Source organism: Sminthopsis crassicaudata, chromosome 2 (genome assembly GCF_048593235.1).
Source record: "Sminthopsis crassicaudata isolate SCR6 chromosome 2, ASM4859323v1, whole genome shotgun sequence".
Lineage (NCBI taxonomy): Eukaryota > Metazoa > Chordata > Mammalia > Dasyuromorphia > Dasyuridae > Sminthopsis > Sminthopsis crassicaudata.
This window is the reverse complement of record NC_133618.1, coordinates 520,042,995-520,065,072: the sequence shown is the minus strand read 5'-3', so window position 1 is coordinate 520,065,072 and position 22,078 is coordinate 520,042,995. Positions and strand designations below refer to the sequence as shown.

The 22,078-nt window shown below is 34.4% G+C and overlaps 1 protein-coding gene across 2 annotated transcripts in view; it reads left to right on the top strand.

Annotated features, from left to right (window-relative positions):
• Positions 1 to 22,078, top strand: part of FBN1 (fibrillin 1) — a 267,909-nt gene that overhangs the window by 49,833 nt on the left and 195,998 nt on the right. For both annotated transcript variants that reach the window (XM_074294433.1, XM_074294434.1), the window contains exons 4-5: positions 3,188 to 3,283; positions 4,691 to 4,786. In XM_074294433.1, coding sequence (XP_074150534.1) covers positions 3,188 to 3,283; positions 4,691 to 4,786 — 192 coding nt within the window. The remainder of the gene's footprint in view (positions 1 to 3,187; positions 3,284 to 4,690; positions 4,787 to 22,078) is intronic.

The window sequence follows — 22,078 nt, the reverse complement described above, 5'->3', positions numbered from 1 at the left end:
AAGAAGAAGAAGAAGAAGAAGAAGAAGAGGAGGAGGAGGAGGAGGAGGAGGAGGAGGAGGAGGAGGAGGAGGAGGAGGAGGAGGAGGAGGAGGAGGAGGAGGAGGAGGAGGAGGAGGAGGAGGAGGAGGAGGAGGAGGAGGATTGGAGAGTATTGGGGATTGGCTTGGAATATTGATGATATCTAGCTATAGAGATAGAGAAGAAGCAATCAAACTGATAGAAAGGATACTCAAAAGAATCAGTGTCAGAAAACCCAGAGAAGAGAAAATGTCCGGAGTAGAAGATAGTAAATAATGACATTCTTCCAAGAGGTCAAGAAATATAAGTTCTGAAAAAAGACCACTAGATTTTGGCACTTTAACAACTACTTAACAGTGGTATTGAAAAGTAAGAGCATGTGTTTAGGTATTTTTCTCTTTCTGAGAGAAGGCCTAGAAGTACATTGGGCCCCTTTGCAGTTGGCCAGATGTGAGAATTGAGTGGACAGTTAAGTTTGTATCTGCAAAGAGTATGGATAGAATTCTCCCTTCTTGGTATAAATTTTTGAGGACTTTCTTGAGCCAGTTTGTTTCCTTAACTCTTTAAAAATCCACAACTTTAATAGACAGAGACCCCCCCCCCAAATTCTTTGCCTTTTTTTTTAAGATACATTTTTAACTAGCACTCAGGATCAATGGATTGTAGGTTTTAAGAGTTGAAAGGTACTCAGAGACAGTATCATTTTCCAATTAAGAAAACTGAAATACAGATAGGTTTTCTACTTACCCAAGATTATGTCAAAATAGTAAGTAGCAAAGTTGGAATGTGGACCCTGATTCTTTGACTCCAAAACTGGCTCTTTCTCCTGTACACACCAACTTAATCCTGAAAAGAATTATTATTGATTTGTGGTGTGACTGAACAAAATCCCCAATTTTGTGTCATAATTACTAATTATAATGTAGTAAAATTTGTATTTGCTATTGTTAATGACAAAATCCTGCAAGGTAGCCTTAACAATAACTAAATTAATTTAAAAGCTTTATTGTCTCTTGAGGGTAAAGAAGTCTATAAAATTAAGCAAAATATATCTTAATAGTCTCCTTCAGGCAATCTCCATCTATTATAATATTATCAGAGATTTCATAACTCTGCTAAGACTTTATTTGTGGGAATTTCTTATTCATTTAGATTATTGAGTTTGTATGTAGTACTAGATATTAGTTCAATACACTGGGACTAAATCCTTATCCAAAGAATTTGTTTAGAATCCTGCTTGGAAGGCAGAGATCTTTCATAGAATCATATAGCTGGAGCTGGAAGGAACCATAGCTATCCCACTCCACCATTTGCAGATGAAAAAATAGTCCCACATGGGGGAAATAATTTCCCCAAGTTAGATAGTTAATAAAATAAACAATAGCACCAGAATTCAAACTCATATTCTAGAGCTTCCAAGTTCATATTTTTTCCCTACTTTTCTATGCTGTTCCCTATATTCTTTTCTCTCATGATATGTTATAATGCCTTTTATACTCTAGCTCTTTATAGTATGACATTTACAAATGATCTGACAATTGTTTCTCTTCTCTTGAATATCACAGTTTTGGGGATAAATGTATTTAGATGATAAATTTTCATAATATATTAATGCAAAAATATTAAATCTCTATCTCTATGTCTACAGCATGATTTCCTTATAACAAATTTGTGGAGAGTAGATAGTACAAATGTTATTGCTCTTATTAAGTAATAACCTTATGAATAACTTCCTTACTCTTTACTTTACATTAATTCTTTGGTGGCTTTGTCATCTTATTAGTATAAGTACTTCCATCACTGTGGAAAGTCACAGCCTATTCATGCTTTCTCATTTTGTGGGATTGTTGTCTGTCTATGTTTTATTTAATTTTGGTTGTTTTAAATACATAAATCATGCCTAGAAGATTTGCCACATAATACACTGGAGTCCTTCCTTTAGACCCTTTCATGGCTGTCAATATGAGATTTTGACCATCCAACTATTGTTTCTCAGACTTGCTATATGTCTGGCTTGTTTCCCTTTTTGATCCTGTTGTAACTAGTATCTAGTTTCCAAGTAGAAAATTTAGGGCAGCTAGGTGGTGAAACTGGAGACTGGAAAACCTGAATTCAAGTCTTACCTTAGACCAGTGGTCCTTAAACTTTTTAAATAGGGGCCAGTTTACTGTCCCTGAGACTGTTGGAGGGCTGGACTATAGTAACAGCAAAAACTCACATTCTGTCTCCGCCCTTCAGCCCATTTGCCATAACCTGGTGGGCCGCATAAACGTCCTCAGTGGGCCGCAACTGGCCCGCAGGCCGTAGTTTGAGAACCCCTGCCTTAGACACTTAACTAACTATGGCAAATCAGCCTCAGTTTCTTCATCCATAAAATGAGTAAATAATAACACTTACTTTCCAAGGCAATTGGCAGAGATAATTGTAAAATGCTTAGCAGAGTGCCTAGCACATAATAAGAGCTTTATTAATGTTAGCTATGATGATGATGATTATTTGGTAGGTGATATTTTTCCACCAGTTCTCTTATATGTCATCATTAGTGTTACAGCATATTTACTCATTCCTAACTTGAATTCTCCCCATTGCCCTTTAGATCATTTACTGTTGTAATACTATTCAGATCATAGTGTTCCATTCTTTTTAGTGGTACCTAATTCTTAACTGATAGAACATTATTTTTAAAAAATAGCTCTAACCTTCCTGGCTGTTCAAGATGTACTTTTTTGTTACTGCCTATGATCTGTGTTTGACATCTTAGTGATCAGCTAGCCTTCATTAGACAGGGAAATCACTTAATGAGTATCAGAGGAACTAATCAGACCTTCCTGGGACTGAATGTAGATACTGAGTCTTTATTCTTAATCCCTAGGTATTCAGTATTTTCTTTGGAAAATTATCCTCAACAAAAAAAAAATGGATCCTAATCATTTAATAAAAATTTTAAAAAATCTGTTAAAAATGTGAAAGCCATACTTATTGGTAGAATATGAATCATGCTAAACTGTGTTTATCATCTCTAATTTTCTCCTGAATGTAATAAGCATGGGAATACCGATAGATGCTTCTTTCTTCTTTAGAAGTTACTTATTGAAAGTCTTTAATGAGATACTCAAAGTGCTTAAGTTAAGTTTAAAAAATTAATGTTTTTTTGTTTTTGTTTTTAAGTACAACACTGTAACATCCGGTGTATGAATGGAGGTAGCTGTAGTGATGATCACTGTTTGTGCCAGAAAGGATATACAGGAACACATTGTGGACAACGTAAGTAACTTTACATTAAATTCATATTGTAAGAATCTAGTTTCTAAGTAGCACTTAGATATGTATAGCTAATAAAATTCATCTTGGATGTCAATTAGATGGGCTCTGACGGTTTGGGAAGTATTTGTAAAAAGCCCTTGAGCATTGAGCAAAAACTCATTCAGCAACTGAATTTCTTCATGACCTTGGGAAAATCAGTAAGGTATTTAGGAGATATTTATTGAGTGCTTATTATATGTCAGACACTGGTAATCACTGGAAATACACAGAAAGGCAAAAGGGAATCTTTGCTCTCAAGCAGCTCGTGGTTTAGAACATACAGACAATTATGTATAAACAAGATATATACAGGATAAATTGCAGATAATCACAGAGGGAAAGAACTAACATTAAGAGAGATTGGGAAAATTTCTTATAGATGACAGAATTTTATCTGGAATTTGAAGGAAGTCAGGAAGGATAAAATTACACTTAATTTCAGTGGGCCTCAGTTTCTTCATCTGTAAAATGAATTAATTAGATGATCTGTAAGATCCTTGTCATCTTCTAAGTTACATGTGTCTGTGAATTGTTTTCTAACTTCATTGTTAAAATTTAGGCATTCCTAAATTGTTAAGTATTCAATTATAGACTCTGTAATCTTTAGATGTATTTAACTAACTTCTGTGAAGAAATAGCATGATTTCATTTTTGGGGGGGTTAATCATCCATTAATTGGAAGATAGAATATGTACTATGAATCAACTTTACTTAGTACACTTTTGACATTTATACATTCCTTTAAGTGCATTTATATTAATTATATCTCTGGATCACCTGACATTTTAGATGGTACAACATGGATCTTTGAAAAACTCCTTTGATAGTAGCCATATTCTTTTGAGTGGCCTTCCTGGTTTTGTTGTGCTCAAGTACCCTCTTCTTTGCAAGGATCTAGCTTCTTTAAACTCTCTTAGGTGGTATTTTGACTTTGGTTTTATATATGACTTTTATCTTTATGCTGGCCATCCTGCTTGCCAAGTAGGCAGACAAACCTGCAGGCAATTTGGATCTTTGTCTTAGCTTAGGGAAGGAAGTCCTAGTAGTGAACATTTTTTTAATGTATTGCTGAAGTGAGAAGCCACAAGTAACTTTGTTTGTAATTTTGTCAGGCTGATAGAAAACAAGTCATATACTTAGAAACTAAAAGGAACCTTAAAATCATTTATTCCAGTTCCTACATTTTAGAGGAGAAAATGGAGGTCAGTGAAAATAGTGTCATTCTCACAACCACATAGAAAGCCTTTGAATAGGCTAAATCAGGTTGTCCCAAAAATCTTAGTGAAATTTTGCTCTTTTAGTAGTTGTTAAGCATGATATTTTAATGGCATCTAATGTTTTTTCTCTATTTTTCTCCCTGTATTACAGCTGTCTGTGAGAGTGGTTGTCTTAATGGAGGGAGATGTGTGGCGCCCAATCGCTGTGCTTGTACATATGGTTTCACAGGACCTCAGTGTGAAAGAGGTAAAGACTTTTTATTCTTTATATATAAATATGTTGGAAACAGAAATTTGTCTAAGATAGGGCAATTATTTTGACTATATGAATACTTCATAAACTTTGCTGAGTTAATTCAAGTTAGTTTTTGAGGCTTCTTTTTGATGTTTGCTCTTGAGACCATTGCTCTTCTTGATTTTATTACTTGATACCATTCATAATCATGTATGGTTTTCTTACTAAGATTTTACAGATGAGTTTATATTCTAATTTAGTCTTGCCTTTGGTGAGCCATCTCCTTCCATGTGGTTTGTAAGTCCATTGTTTCCTAACTAAGATACTTTCTGAGCTCTTTTCATCTCCTTGTTGTAAAGATTAATTTAAATGGGTTAAATTTCTAGATAAAATTAAAATAGTGTTGATATCATTTCTATGGTCATTTACCACTTTTCATTTTCAATCATCTTAATTTAGATTAAATAATTTTTATTGTACACCATATATTTTTCTCATTATTGTTCTTTATGTAAATTACAAATTATGATGTTAGATTTGACAAGTCAGTCCATGGTCTGACTGTCTATGAGTCCAGGATTATTTCTATGTTAATAACATGTTTCTTCTTGTCTTTTAAAATGTAAGTTTTACTCTTTATATTGTTATTTTACGCTCATCATATCCAGTGTCTAATAGCTCTTTTATTTTTAAAGAAAATATTCATGATATTTCAATGAAATATCTCTGTATAATATTACAATTTGTTGGCCTCTCTCATTTCTTTTTCCCCCATTTTTTCACATTTTCACTTTTCTCCATCTTTGATTTGAAGCCACCAAGTATTATTGTTTTTGTTGATTTGATTTGGGAGGTCTTAAGTTCTTCATAGAATTACTCTGCTACATTATTCCTAGTAACTCATATTACTATATAAATAACAATTAGTCTCAAAACAGTCTTTTTGCAATATTTATCATTGTAATATGTGCTAACCAAATAGGCTATATCTTCAGAAGGAAAATTAATTAGAAAGCAGTGTGTTTTCAGTATTTTAATCACTTTGGCATAAGTATTTGCTATTGAGGGTAAAGGAATTATGATATGGGGAGGGGATCTTTTTGGCATAAATTTTATATATTAGCCATCTAAATTAATTGATTTCCATTGGATGATTGCTCAGTCACATATTTTGTATGTACTATGTTAGTAGATATAGAGATTATTGAAATAAAGTATTGTACATTTGTGGTCTGTATTTTTATGACTTAAGTACGATTAATGTTATGGATGCTACTTATATTTCTTTAGTTAGGATAGAAATTTTTAATAGACATATTTGATTTTAGTTAATTCTGTTTAAAAATTTAAAGTTGGTGATTCGCACCTTTTCAGGTTAAAGAATTATGAGGTATTCCCAGTTTGATCTCTGACTAAAGTTTGTGTCCATGCGGATACTAACAAGGACCTGGAAGAAACCTGAAAGTCATATGTACCAGGTGCTTGCTTCCATGACATCAAGCCTCTGGGTATTTAGAATCATCTTGATTTTTCAAAATAGGTTTTGTCATCTAGATAATGGAATTTCTTAGACATGACCTGAATCTATAAATACCTTTCTCTAGCTTAAGCCTCTTATAGAATTTATACCAACTCTGTAATCTTTAGAAGAAACCCTTCATGGTACTTCATGGACAACACATGGATCTGGATTGATCTCCATAAGTCAGGTCTTAGGTGAACTAAACTTTCAAAGCATAAATTTTTCCTTTTAAAAGCATAAAGTGATATTAACAAGAGTAGTGATATTCCCTCATTGCTCCATCTGGAGCTCTTCATTTTGTGCTGGCAGGGTAGAACCATGCATACATATTCTTCAAAACATGATTCATTTGTTGTTTGTATTTAAATTCCTACTTAAGCCTAAACTGTGAATGCAATATTGGGATTTTTGCCAGAAAACAAAGGAAAGCCTGTTGGATATAATGCTGGGGGGATACAGATATATATCATCATGGAAAAATTGTTTGAAATAGGGGTTAGTTTGAAGAAAAAAGAATAAGGAGGGTAAAGTACGTGACTTGGAATAAACAATTAAAGTATAATGGACAGGAGATAATACATAAATAGATCAGGATATCTGTTGAGTGGAAAGAACTAGCAAGTACTTCACGTAACACATTATAGTTAAAAAGAACTAAGTGACTAAGGGGATTAAACGAAGTATAGAATGATTAAGACACTGAAATGGGGAATCAAAAAAGCTAGCTTCTAAATCTATTATTTCTCTGATTTTTTTTTTTATCTAACAAACATTCAGTTAATATCTACAGTGTGCTCTAAGCTTTATAAGAGATAAAAAATTAAGCTAAGACACAGTCTCTTCCTGCATGGAGTTTATAGTCTAATGGGGTGGGGGAAGGGGGGTAGACTACAAGTACAAGTAACTAAAATACATAATTATATATAATAAATAGAATAGAGAAATGTCAAACAAAATACTATGTGAAGTCTAGTGACTAGGATTGTTCCTGAATAAGGCTGTAGCAGAAAACAGAGAAGAGGTGATGTTTGAGTTAGTGTAAAAAGGTATAAAAGGAAGAGCCAGCAGGTGAAAAGAGGGAAAGTCCATGCCAGGAATAGGAAAGATCATGAGCAAAGTTAAAATCAATGTATTACATGGTTTTGGGGAAATCTCAACTTTTAGTTGCCTTGGTTTCTGTCTTTAGCTATAAAAATGATGTTTTCACACAGTAATGGTTTAAGTTTTAATAGTGCATCATGTTTTAATAAGTGGATATAAAGCAGTTGATGAACACTTCATGCTACAAATCTGGGGACAGAATAACTGGTTTGTTAAATAAATTGAAATGACTTGCATATAATAATGAAACTGTATATTTTGGATACACTTAGCCTATAAAAAGAACATGAAAAACATTACCTTTCCACATAGGCATGTCTGAGTGAAATTTAGGACCAATATACTCTTACTCATGTTACACCCCTCCCCCTGCCTGTTTCACCCAAGGTCTGGTGGCAAACCCCCATATTCAAAAAATGACTTAGTATTTTTTTCTGAGAGATTTGACTAAATGGAGACTCATTTTCTTTTTATATTTTTATAGAGTTGTTTCTGACAGTGACTTTGGATAATTTTTAATTATAAGTGGCTATTGTTAAAAGCTCCCAGAATGAATCCCACATGTGAAAGTCTCATTCTCAGAGTGTCCTTAAAGGACAAGAGTGAAGTGAGTGGCCTTATAAGCTCTGTGTAGTTTTTTCTTTTCAAAACGCTGCAAGCAATAAGCTGTTGTGTCCAACTTTCTGTATTTAGTCTAAATGAAAAGCCAAGTAACAATGTGTAGATAGCAGCAGAAGTATGTCCTAAAAGTTACATTGCATTTAAAGTGGTATTGCGACATTTGGCAGCTGGCAAAGAGCTGAAGAAACTTGATTTCCCCAGAATTCTTCCAAGAAATACATCTGCTGACACTGACATTTATTTTCTGTGGTTGTGTAATCCTACGCATGTATTGCAGGAACACATGCTAACATGGCTGTTAAGGGTCTCTTTGTATGTTGTTATCAAAGTGTTTCATGGCATTTATAAATCAGTTATGTATTCAGGGTATAGACTGAGCAGATGTGGTCTCATTTTCAAAGATAGTTCATTTTTCTAGCTTTACATAGGATGTTTAACCATTTGTAAACTCTAATAAAAATAAGGGAGTTTTTTTTTTAAGTTAAGAATTGAATTAAAAAACAAGATTTTAGTTCTTGGACCCATTTTATCTCTGTGTTAAAAAAAAGAATACCCTAGAATTTTTTTTCTGTATTTCTTGAGACACATGTTGTTTTTTGTGTTGGTGCTGGTGGTAGTGGTCCTTCATTCTCAGAGAGAACCAATGACATTCTGAAGGTGTATTGACTTGCATGTGAAATGGATTTAAGTTAGGCAGAGCTGTGCAAAGTCATTTCTCCTCCAATTAGCAGAATCCTTATTGAATTAAATCATCGTAGGTCTCTGTTGGACCCCTATTTTTTTTAAAAGAAACTTTTTAGAAAGGTGTTCTTGGGTGAGGGGGATTTGAGAAGTAGTATTTCTTTCTGAAATGGGGTAGAGGAGAGTTTGTTAGGTGCAGGGACCTTGGTCACAAAGCTGAAAATTTGAAAAACTTGTTTCCCAACTGAAATTATGATTCGGGATGTTTTAATGACCAGCACGGACTTTGTTAGTTTAATGTATATATAAATATGAATGGAAATTCCTTCCAGTGATGCAGATGCAGATACATCTGTAGCTTATAGTCTCAGAAAGTTATCTTCAGGATGCTGAGAAAGTAAGTAACTTATCCATGGTCACACAACTAGTACATGCTAAGAGACAAGATTTGATCCCAGCATTTCTTCTCTCTAAGGTCATCTCCTAGCTAGTATTTCATGAGACTTCTAAGTCAGTTTTCTGAGGTTTCACAAATATTTATTGGATGTTCAGACCTATGATAGATGTTAAATAAGTTATAAAACATTCCTTCCCTTCAAGGAACATAAAATCTTGATGAAGAGACATGGCATCCATACTGATTGATGAAGGAAAAATTTATGTTAACAGATAAGTGAAGAAATGAGCTATTAGAATTGGACTGGAATGGTTGGGGAAGCTCCCATAGATAAATCAATGCCTGAGTTGGGCTCTAAAAGATAGACACAGATGAGAGAGGAAGGGCAGGAATAAATTAGATGCAGAAACTGGAACAATTGTGGTATTTTCCAAGGCATAGAGAGGAACAAGAACATGACTCTTCTCAACAATATAATGTTATCTACACTCATACAAAGCCTTGGAAACCATTTTTTGGAAGATGATAATTTGGAGACTCTTATTTGGAGACCATTTTCACTGATCCATAGAAGAAAAGTAATTAGGACAAATCTCACTCATTCACCCACTACCTTTTAACTTCATCAGACCATGACACATGAACCTCAAGGACTTCATTGTGCTTGTACTCCAGTATACCTGAAGATCATAATTTCTTTTGTGATATTTCCCTTATAGCTGAAATAGTTGGTAGAATAGATAAAGGGAGCTTCACCTTTGAGTCTGGAAATCCTGGGTTTAGATTCTACTTTTGATGTATCCTAGCTGTGTAGCCATGTTCAAATAACTGAACTCAGCATCCTTAGGCACTTTTCTAAGAAGGTTATAGATGAGTTGCAATTGGGTCTTTATTAATGGGAGAAGTTTCCACATAAGGAGTTGCCCACAGGGATTCAATTGTAGGTCAGGATACACAAACCAAACCTTATATCAAGTTGTGTTATGTATCATCACTGGAAACATTAGGTGGTCTGCTTATGACCACTCTGTGTGTCTCCATTGCCCTTAGGAGACTTGATTCTTCTGAGACTCTGATGTTATAAATTTGTAACCATATAGCATTGCTAATAGAATATTTTGGGTTTAAAAAAATCTGTCTTTGTGCAGTGAACAGCTTGGGGTTGTTAAAAGCATTGCACAGTTTCCCAAATGCAATCCAGCTCACTTTCATTCCCTTATTCATTGCTGAATCCAAATCCCTTGCCTCTTTGTAGTGCCTGTCTCAGTTATTTTTAGACTGACTATATTAGTATTAGCTTAACTCTATTTATTTTGAATGTGAGATCTTTATCTGACAGTGAATTGATATCTAGGAATAAATGAACCACATCAATAATTTTTTTTAATTTTTATTTTATTTTATAATTATAACATTTTTTTGACAGTACATATGCATGGGTAATTTTTTACAACATTATCCCTTGCACTTACTTCTATTCAGATTTTTTCCCTTCCTCCCCCAACCCCCTCCCCCAGATGGCAAGCAGTCTTATATATGTTAAATATATTACAGTATATTCTAGATACAATATATGTGTGTAGAACCGAATTTTTTGTTGCACAGGAAGAATTGGATTCAGAAGGTAAAAATAACAGTTTACACTCATTTCCCAGTGTTCCTTTTCTGGATGTAGCTGATTCTGTCCATCATTGATCAATTGGAATTGGATTAGCTCTTCTCTATGTTGAAGAAATCCACTTCCATCAGAATACATCCTCGTACAGTATCATTGTTGAAGTATATCATGATCTTCTGGTTCTGCTTATTTCACTCAGCATCAGTTGATGTAAGTCTCTCCAAGCCTCTCTGTATTTCTCCTGTTGGTCGTTTCTTATAGAACAATAATATTCCATAACATTCATATACCATAGTTTACCCAACCATTCTCCAATTGATGGACATCCATTCATCTTCCAGCTTCTAGCCACTATGAAAAGGGCTGCCACAAACATTTTGGCACATACAGGACCCTTTCCCTTCTTTAGTAGTTCCTTGGGGTATAAGCCCAGTAGTAGTATGGCTGGGTCAAAGGGTATGCACATTTTGATAACTTTTTGGGCATAATTCCAGATTGCTCTCCAGAATGGTTGGATTCTTTCACAACTCCACCAACAATGCATCAGTGTCCCAGTTTTCCCACAGCCCCTCCAACATTCATCATTATTTGTTCCTGTCATTTTAGCCAATCTGACAGGTGTGTAATGATACCTCAGAGTTGTTTTAATTTGCATTTCTCTGATCAATAGTGATTTGGAACACCCTTTCATATGAGTGGAAATAGTTTTAATTTCATCATCTGAAAATTGTCTGTTCATATCCTTTGACCATTTATCAACTGGAAAATGGCTTGATTTCTTATAAATTAAAGTCAATTCTCTGTATATTTTGGAGATGAGGCCTTTATCAGAACCTTTAACTGTAAAAATGTTTTCCCAATTTGTTACTTCCCTTCTAATCTTTTTTGCATTAGTTTTGTTTGTGCAGAAACTTTTTAATTTGGTGTAATCAAAATGTTCTATTTTGTGATCAATAATGGTCTCTAGTTCTCCCTTGGACACAAACTCCTTCCTCCTCCACAAGTCTGAGAGGTAAACCATCCCATGTTCCTCCAATTTATTTATGATTTCGTTCTTTATGCCTAAATCTTGGACCCATTTTGATCTAATCTTAGTATGTAGTGTTAAATGTGGGTCCATGCCTAGTTTCTGCCATACTAATTTCCAGTTTTCCCACCAGTTTTTGTCAAATAATGAATTCTTATCCCAAAATTTGGGATCTTTGGGTTTGTCAAAGATTAGATTGCTATTTTTATTCACTATCTTGCCCTGTGAACCACATCAATAATTGATATTGATTGATATGATATTCTTTGTGATTAGTGAAACCAAAACAGACACATACAACATTCAGCACGTGTGTTTTCTGCTTTCACTTATCACAAGATATATATGTCCCTTTAAGTTTCTTTTCTCATGGGGCAACTTAATGATGAAAAGGGAAGTATTTTTGTGTAAAGGAAAAGATTTATATTGTGTAGTATATTGTATAAGTGTGTATGCTATCAATACTGTTATCAAAAAATGTTTTGATGCCTGAAAGGAATAAGAAACAAAAGTTAAATAAATAAATAAATAAATAAATAAACAAACAAACAAACAAACAAACAAATAAATAAATAAATAAATAAATAAATAAATAAATAAAGGCTGCTTAGGAAGCTAGGTGGTGCAGTGGATAGAACACCAGCCCTGCAGTTTGGAGGATCTGAATTCAAATGTAATTTCAGACACTTACATAGTTGTGTTGCTCTGATCAAGCCACTAGCCCCAAATTGCCTTGAGAAAAGAAAAAAAAAAAGGCTGCTAATGTGTTATATATGTATATGTTTGTTTATATATGTATACATGTACAAATATGTGTGTATATGTGGATGAAAAAACATGGCTTTCAGACAGATTTGGACAATTGGGGATGGAAAATTATCAGTGGAAAAAATATGAAGATTCAGACTTCTTTTTGAATAAAGAATAGTGGTGCTGGGCTTGTTTTGGGAAATATTTAGTGCTTTACTGAGTCTGAGAAATACTTTTATTAATAACTAGAAAAATGTTACTGTAAACAAACACGATTTCAAGGGTGTTAAAGAGATGAAACATTGATTTGAAGCCTTTAGAGCTTCAAGTGTAATCATTATTATTATTAAACTGCTGTTCATTTGCTATTGTATTATTATTATAAAGGAAAGCAAAAATTAAAATTAAAATGAGAAATCATATAAATATTTGAAGACTATGATTAAGACCATCTGTCTTACTGGAAATCAGGAGGCTGTCATTAAATCATTAAGGTATATAGAAACCAGTTATAGGAAACAGAGAGAAAAATCTGATATAGGTTTTGGGAGATGAATTGAAGATTTATCAGAGAGGCTGAAAAGCTACTTTTTCAGAGTTATGACAATTAGAAATAGTAAGCTTATGGAAGACTTCAGCTGAGTGATCTCTGGTTGGAAATAGAATTGACTTCTTTTGGGACAGCTAGATGGTGTAGAAAAGCAGTGGCCCTGGAGTCAGGGGATCCTGAGTTCAAATTTGCTCAGAGATATTTAATACTTACTAGCTGTTTACCCTGGGTTAGTCACAACCCTCATTGCCTCACCAAGGGAAAAAAAGAAATTTATTTCATTGATCACTAGCTTGAGGGATAGCTATTGCCCTCAACTTTATCTGGTGGTAGAGAAAGGTAAAACTCCTTTTAAAGGATATCTCTCTTTAGAATTTCCATAGGAACACTGGTAGAAAAGGGTGCTGAATGTGGTAAGGGGGTTAAGGTGAGAGGGGAGTAGAAGTAAAAAGCAAGAGGAGACTACATTTTATTAGGGGTAAACAAAACAAAGCTTTTAATTTTTTTCTTTAATTAATTGGTAGCTAAACTGTTGATGGTAAGCCTTGCCATTCATTGTAGACTTTATGTTTCTCTAACAAAACCTAGTGTTACTTCCCTGGTGACACAATGAGACTTTGGAGTGGATCTTTGTGGAATTAACAAATGACCAATTTTCTTTGCTTCATTTGGACTGCTTTGGAATATGGAATAATGTTCATATTCCTTATACTAAACAATGATCCAGAGGTTCCTTCAGTTCTAACGAGATTCTGTGATTAGCATGTGAACATGTATTCATATGGAGTATGAATTTCTTGAAAATAGGGACTATTTTTTCTGTTGTATGGGCAGTGCTTGAAAAATGGTTTTTCATTAATTCATTAATTATGATGTTGACAAAGGTCTCCTGAATGGCAGAATTGATGACCTTGTGCTCAATACTTCTACCTTTTTCAACAAGTAAGAGTTGTCATCAGAGTTTTAAGAAATCATTCCATTAAATATAGCACACCAAAAAAAGCACTATAAAATATTTTACCATGTGTATTTTAGATGGAAATTTAAATATCTACTCCAATAAACGTTTATGAATTAAGTGCCTACAACTTGTCAGACATTGTGCTCAATTCTGAGGATACAATTAATAAAAAGAAAGTCACTTCCTGCCCTTAAGGAGCTTACAGGGAAAGTAGCAGACAACACACAAAAGGAGAAAGGAGAGCATGGGGAAGGAGGTACCCAGCATGGATTTGGGGGTACATCTTCAGAGGAGTTAAATCAGGAAGAGTAGCAGCTTCAAAGTGGAATATGCTCTTTATTTAAAATAACTAAGAATGTCAACTATATAGATATCTGTATCTATCTATCTATATCTATCTATCTATCTATCTATCTATCTATCTATCTATCTATCTATCTATCTGGATCAAGACCAACTCTTTTCATTTTACATGCTTCTTTTTCAGGACGAATTGCCTTAGCACTGACCTCACTCTGTTTTTCAAAATTATCCTTCTTTCCCTTTGGCACATAACTCATTGAGAAAAAAACATTTATAAGAAAACAATAGGATAGGGGATTCACTGCAAGAGGAAGTAAAAATGTTGTAATCCATAATGCAGCTTTATCTCTAAACCCAGAAATGACCTTGATCTTTCATCACCTTTTCTACTAGGAGATTTGATTGAAGCCCACATTATGGAAGGAGTTTGCTCAGGCTAGAATAAGGCCATCATACATTGTAATAGATGATGCCTGAAATGTACCACCTCTGAATCCTTCTCTTCTTAAAAGACTAATTCTAGTACACCTTCTCCTAAAGCTGCCTCTGATCTCTTCCAGCTCTGAAAGTTCCCTCATTCCTCAAATTATTTTACACTCATATATCCATTTGTATAAATACTTCATGACTTAGTGGAATAAAACTGTCATGAGGGCAGGGACTGCTTTATCACTTAACAATTCCTTATGCTTACTAGGCAGTTAATATATTTATTATGTTGAACTGACTTAACTAAAATACCACTTAGCTAATTGCTTAAATGTTTATTTTGATGCAACTAATACATAAACCTGATCTATATTTCATTTAATCTTGGTGAATAACTGAAGAATTGTAGTTTTTAATTCTGAAAATTTACAGATAAAGCTTTTATCTTCATTAGAAATTACATATGCATGTGCTCAAAATTAGTACTAGTGGGTTAGAAATTCAGATGCTAAGCCAGAGTAATGGGTTTGGGGGAGTTATTTTTGGTTTGTGTGATTATTATCAATGAAGATTTTGAGGGCCATGGGATTCTCATTTTAATTTCAGTAAAGAAAAAAAAAGAAAACAGTGGTATATAGTATTTTAATATCAAATGTGATGTTAGTAAGCTTGTAAATTATCTTTCTCCTTCCCATCATTACAATCCTCAGGCACAAATTTACTTTTTCAAATATATTTTACAGCAGAACACAACTTGGAGAAGGAAATGGCTTTCTTTTCAGACCTTATGTAGGCCTCTTTTCTTTTCCTACACTGTTGTTCCATGGTGCCAAGAGGCAAGTTGTCACCAAAAAAAACTGAGAGGTAATTACTGCCTTTTCTTAAGCCAATTTGTAGTGGGAGCTGGGGCGCCTTTGTTCTCCTGGTTCCTGAGTTGTTCCTTTTTTTGTGAAAGAGAGGAAATGATAGAAAAATCATTTTTAGAATGAAATAAATTATATTTCAAAGGACTGCCCATTTCCAGCTGTCACAATCAGGTGGCAGTGATTTTAATGTTTTAATTTATTATGGTTCATGAGGGAATTTTTGTCTTACAAAAATTTAATTCCTGCCAAAGCTTAAAAAATAACAAAAAAATACCCACAAAAAGAAATTGGGTAACCTAAGAAACAATGGCTTTATAGAAGTCATTGTGGGTTTTCTATGCATTTCCATTGTCAGATGGAAACTCTGAAGCCTCAGTGGCCATTTCTAATTTATAGCATTTATTATTTTAGCAGGACAAATAACGTAAGTTTTGGATGCTTTACCTAAACGAAACCCACTAGGCTTAGCAGGATTGGGGCCATGTGTTTTCCTCTTAGAGAATCTTCCATTGCAACAGTAATAAAGGCTAAAAACCTAATTGCTCAAAGAGTAATAAAGAAAAGGGAAAGGGAAGGGGCAAACGGAAAGTATTTCCATAAAACTTAATGATGACTAAGTCCCCCCAAAGCATTTGTTTTCACAACAACAAACCAAAGATTCCCAAGTGGTTTTGTTTTCTTACACTGACACATGCACATATGCAGAAGATGAAATGAACACTTTTCTCCATAAAAGGTCAGCAGAAGAGGAGGAGGTGTTTAACTTTATTTAGACATAATACATTAAAAAAGTGAATTATCCAGACATCTAAGCCATTATCGAAGTGGTATTTGTTATCCAGCCCACTTTCTGCTCCTTGTGGGTTGTTGCTGTGGTTTGGTTATGTCTCATTTTATATGACCGATCCCAAGTCCATGGGATTTTCTTGGCAAAGATACTGGAGTGGTTTGCCCCCATGGGTGTCCCCATTTTAAAGATGAGGAACTGAGGTAGATAGGGGTGAAGTGGTTTGAGTCAAGGTCACACAGCTTGTAAATGTCTAAGGTTGGATTTGAGCTCAGATATTCCTGTTTCCTGCACCAGCTAGCTGTGCCTGTTAGCTGTTCTTTGTGTGTAGTGAGCGGTTAATAAATACTTGTTTATGAATGAATGAATGATCACAATATACTTATTTCTGAGGCAACTTTTATCTGTTGGACTCATGGATAAATTGATAGGGCAAAGAATCAAAGAATCAAAAAAGTAGGACTCTGCAGAGAACAGGGCATGGTTTCCATACTTAAGGACCAGTCCTCTTTAACTCCAGAAGGACAGCCATATGACTATAGATGACAATGACCTATAAAGGACAACTTATTGATTGGGAAAGCAAAAGAGTGAGTTTAAAGGAAGGTAGTTGCTTAAGAGGCGAGCTGGACAAAGTTGGTATGGGAACACTGGATCATAGTGTGAATACATAGCGTGTCCTGTTCGTGCTAACAGCTGGGCAGTAACAGCAGTAATCAGATTTTGCCTCAGTCAGTCAGAGGTCTAGTGTCTGTGGTCGCACATGAGTGTCTGCACTAAATTAAACAACTAAATGGTCCAACATCTAGTTGGTAGAAATGACTGGACAGTTTTCTTGTATGTGACAGGTTTAGTGAGAAGTGCCATTCATTAAGCCTGGAAAATTGAAGTCTGGCTCCTAAGCTTGGGCTGGTAGGGATACTTGATTTCAGGCAGACAGTATAATGCTAATGGGAAATGGTTCCAGTCTATTTTCAGTAAGGCAATTTTTCCCTGTCATTTTTTCTTAAGCCTGATAAAGTGTGATATGTGAGAGAGCCTGTGTGTAAAGCCTTAGAAATGCCAAAAAATGTATATATATAAAAAAGCATTTTATGAGAAATCTTCTTGCTCTTTCCATTAAATATCTATCTTAGCTTTAGAATCTGCATTTGTTCTATATACTTTATCTTAAGTTGTTTTAAAAACTTGAATGGTACTATATAGGGTGATGCTTTTCTGGATGTTTTTCCTCCTTGATCTTCCTCATCAAATATTTTTCTTTTGACTACGTACTTATTTTTAAATACATACTTTTAAATTGGGCTATCTTTTTTCTCAGTTGTTATTTGGTACTTAGTCATTGAATGATATGGTCTCAGAAACAAACTGAGACTTGGGAAAAACTTTAATTTAGAAAGATCAACGTCACTCATTGCATCCTGAGCCATTGCCAAATCATCTCCTATAACTGGAGGGAGAGAGAGAGGTGCTTGATCCAGTTCACTCACAAGTCAAGATATCATCCTCATGATATCATTGTTTCTCTTAGAGAAAGAAGAACAAACAATAACAACAATATTTTTAGATACTTAGATGTTTGTGTGCAAAAATGTACAAACTCATAGTCACTTTGTTATTATTTGGAGATGAGTATAAGTAAGGTTGTGATCTTTTGGGTTATATTGTGTAGGAGCTTTTTTTTTAAGTAAATAAATGTCATGCATGAAAAAAAAAAAAGGTTTTGATCTAATCAATGGAAGATTCCCAATGATGTGGGAATGTGACTGAAGTAGAGATATAAATGGAATGAAAATATATTGAACTCTTGAATGCTGTGCAAAGGGAATAAGAGAAATCTTTAGGTTTGTAAAATAATATGACATTGTGCCTCTACTATGCATCCATCTTGCTCCTGGATTACTCTCTGAGCTTACTTGAAGTTATTATGCCAGGCTATATCACAGTAATAGCTTATGTTACATATTGTTTTAATAGCCACAAAGTGTTTTACTTTGGTTCCCTCATTTGCTCTTCACAATCGCATTGTGGGGTTTGTGGGGCAGATCATTATTATTTTCATTTTGAACAAATCAAGAAACTGAGCTTCTACAAGGTTAAATAATTTACTTGAGATCACAGAGTTACCAATCAGAACTTGTCTCAAATGTTTTTCCCGGGCTTATCTGTATAGGTAGAATAGGGGCTTGATTATATTTCACTCTCAGTTCTTTTGTACTTAGAGAGATTTGGGATTTTTTTTTTTGAAAAAATTATCATATTAGTGAAAATAAGTGTAAAAAATCTTAACTTTTCTTTTTGAAGAGTATTCTTTTACCTTTTGAAATCAGAGTACTTGTTTCAGCACTGATCAAGGGAACCATTGCTGCAGCATAGTCCTGACCCGTCTTATCGTAGCTTATTTCATGAAATTGGGCACAATCCCAGGCTGAGGTGGTATTGCTGCCTGGGTGGGTGTGTTTAATTCTTGGCTGCCAGCTTGCCACCATAATGCGTTTTCTTAGCAGACTGTACTATTGCAAATGAGTTCAGCCTTTATTCACTATTTCCATGGGTAATTTATTGCAACACCCCCTCCCCAATCACTATAGTTATTTATGAAATTATACTTTGTTTTAGTTTAGCTGTAGAAGACAAAATAGTAACTGTTGCTAATCTGTTAAAATAAAGCTTGGTGGGAGGAGAATAAAAGGAATTAAAATTTATTGCTTTAGAAGTCTTGAAGCTACTTGGATATTATCTATTTTCTTTTTAGAAACATTTTACTTAGTCATTTCTTTTCTTTCCTAGAGGCAATCAGTGTTAAGTGACTTATTTAGGATCACATAGCTAGTGAGTGAAAGTGGGTGTGAACTCAAGTCCTTCTGACTCTAGATGCACTATTCACTGCACCACTTAGCTGGCGCATTTCACCTAGTCATAAAGAGAACTGGAGATTTAAAAAGAAATTTAAAAGAAACTTCTGAACGGCCTAGATTCTGTTTCATTTTCCACAAACCAATCACTTGTCCATTGGGTTATTTTTTCATGCTGAACAATCAGTTTAAAAAATTCATTTTAGCCAATTTTTACATTCAAATGAGTCAAGGACTAAGAAGATTAAGTGACTTACTAATGGATTATGGATGTACAGAAATCTAGAGTGAGATGTTTCTGAAACTGAAACATGTAAGCTTGACATTCCTAGAGGACAGGGAGTCACTTCTCAGGATGTAGATACTTAATGGATCTGAGATTAATCAGAACAGAAGAAATTCTGGAGTGGCTACTCTACCCACCAGATAATTTAGTGGATAAGTCCTAGGGACTTTGAGGACAAGTAACTTCCTCATCTGTCATAACAGTAGCTAATAACCAGCATTTATATAATGTTTTAAGATTTGCAAAGCATTTTACCTGTGTTATCTGATCATCACAACAATCCTGTGAAGTAGGTATTATTATTATACTCATTTTATAGATGAAGAACTGAAGCTGAGTAAGGTTAAATGACTTGTCCAGGGTAACATAAATCAGTGTTTGAGGCAAAATATAAACTTAGGTCTTCCTCATTCCTTCAGCCATAAGAGGCTATAAGTGTCAGAGACAGGACAAGAATATGAGCCTTCAAGGCCAGTACTCAATCCCTTATGCTACTCTGTGGATTTGTTTTATATAGCACCCCCAAAATTATGATCTAGTAAGAAATATTTTTAAATTTGTCCCAGAAACATGTGTGTGTGTGTGTGTACATGTATACATGATTCTTGCTTGTAAGATTGTTAACAGAGAGGGGCCCATACAAGCCTGAAAATCTGATCTTTTTGTTATCAAAAGGTATGTGTTTTAGTGTAACTGATACATGTTCTTCATTGATACTAGCAGTTCTGGAGTATGTGCATGTGGAACAGTCAGGCTTTGGGGAGCTGGAGGTGTCAGGATGGCTGGATGGATATAAAAAACTAAATCAAATTAAGATGTGGCAGTGGAAAGTAACCAGGAAGGGTGGAAACTTCAAACTTTCTCTTTTAACTTAAAGAACCGCCAACAAGAACTAGAATGTCAGAATCAGTAAAAAAGAAAAGAAAAAAGAGAGAGAAAGAAAGTCTTTACACATTTCAGTTATCTTACATTCTAGTTGGCCAACATCGGATCTCTCCCTCTAGAATGAATGTAGCGGTGATGTGAGCTGATGATGCCTTAGCAGAGTTATTGTAATCCAAGTAGTTTAGATGAAAAGTGACTGGGTGCATCTGTTACTTCCTTAAGACAGAGGGAAGAATTTGTTCCTATTTGGGTTACAATTTGCTCCTCTTATCTTTCAGTCCTTTCCTGTTGTTCTTTCTGTTCTCTTTCATCAATTTCTCCCATCTCCTTGGTGCAGGGTAGTTATGTGAAAGTGGGGCCAGCTGGTCTTTGAATGAGTTATCCTTGTTATGTTCTTCTTACTTCAGAGGTTTAACATAAATTGCAGTGTCTGCCATGCTTTAAAAAGACATTGCTAAAACATTCTACTCTTTTCATAATGAATATAGTTTGGGTTTCCTTCAGGTGTATCCCCAAAAATGTATGTGTGTATATCAAAGACATAATTACAGAAATGTCCATGGTTGGTTGTGGTTGCTGCAGATGAAAAAAAATTTGATTTAGATTTATTAATAAAAATGTTGAACCATTGAACAAAAATAGAGTACTCAAGGAAGCCAAGAAAAGAATTTATAAGTTTTTATATTTTGATTGTTTATTGTTTCCTTCCTGAAGGGGGCAAGACTTGAGAATTCTTTTCCTCCCAAATCTCTTTTCTTTTAGACCTGCCTGGCAGATTTATTCAAATAGTCAGAATATTGGAACAGAGCTTTAGAAGCCCTAGATGACTTTCTCTTTCAACATAATTAGAACAATAATAATTGGGTATTTAAATATATATACATACATACACATATATAATTAAAATAAATCTGTATTGCACTAAAAAAGATCATTACATGAATACAAATAACCATATCTATAGAATAAGTAAGGTAATTAGTATTCCTGGAATTATCTCTGCTTTTTCTACCCATTTTTTTCTTTTTTTAAAATTAATTTTATAATTATAAATTTTTTTTGACAGTACATAAGCATGAGTAATTTTTTTATAACATTATCCCTTGTATTCATTTTTCCAAATTTTCCCCTCCCTCCCTCTACCCCCTCCCCTAGATGACAGGCAATCCCATACATTTTACATGTGTTACAGTATAACCTAGATACAATATATGTGTGTAAATCCAATTTTCTTGTTGCACGTTAAGAATTGGATGCCGAAGGTATAAGTAACATGGGTAGAAAGACTTCTACCGATTTTTAATGACAGCTCCAAGAAGTCTTTCCTAACCACTCAAGTATATATATTCTCTTAAACTTTATCAATAGAACTGACTGAACCTTTTGGTGCTAAGCTTTCTCCACATAGCTAGGTTGGGTCTCATATGACACATGTCTAGACTGTCACTGGGCCTGTACTTGAAGCCATTCCAACATGAGAGATAGGACTTGCTATATCTTGTGCTCCATGTTGGCACAGCATTTTAACATTTATCTTCACACCCCAGTGAGACATTAGAATAGAACTTTAGCAGATAACTATCTCCTATCTTCAGAGAAAAAAATTTAAGAATGGAAAAAAAATCCTTGCTATATCAGTTAGTTCATCAGCTTAATAATAATTGT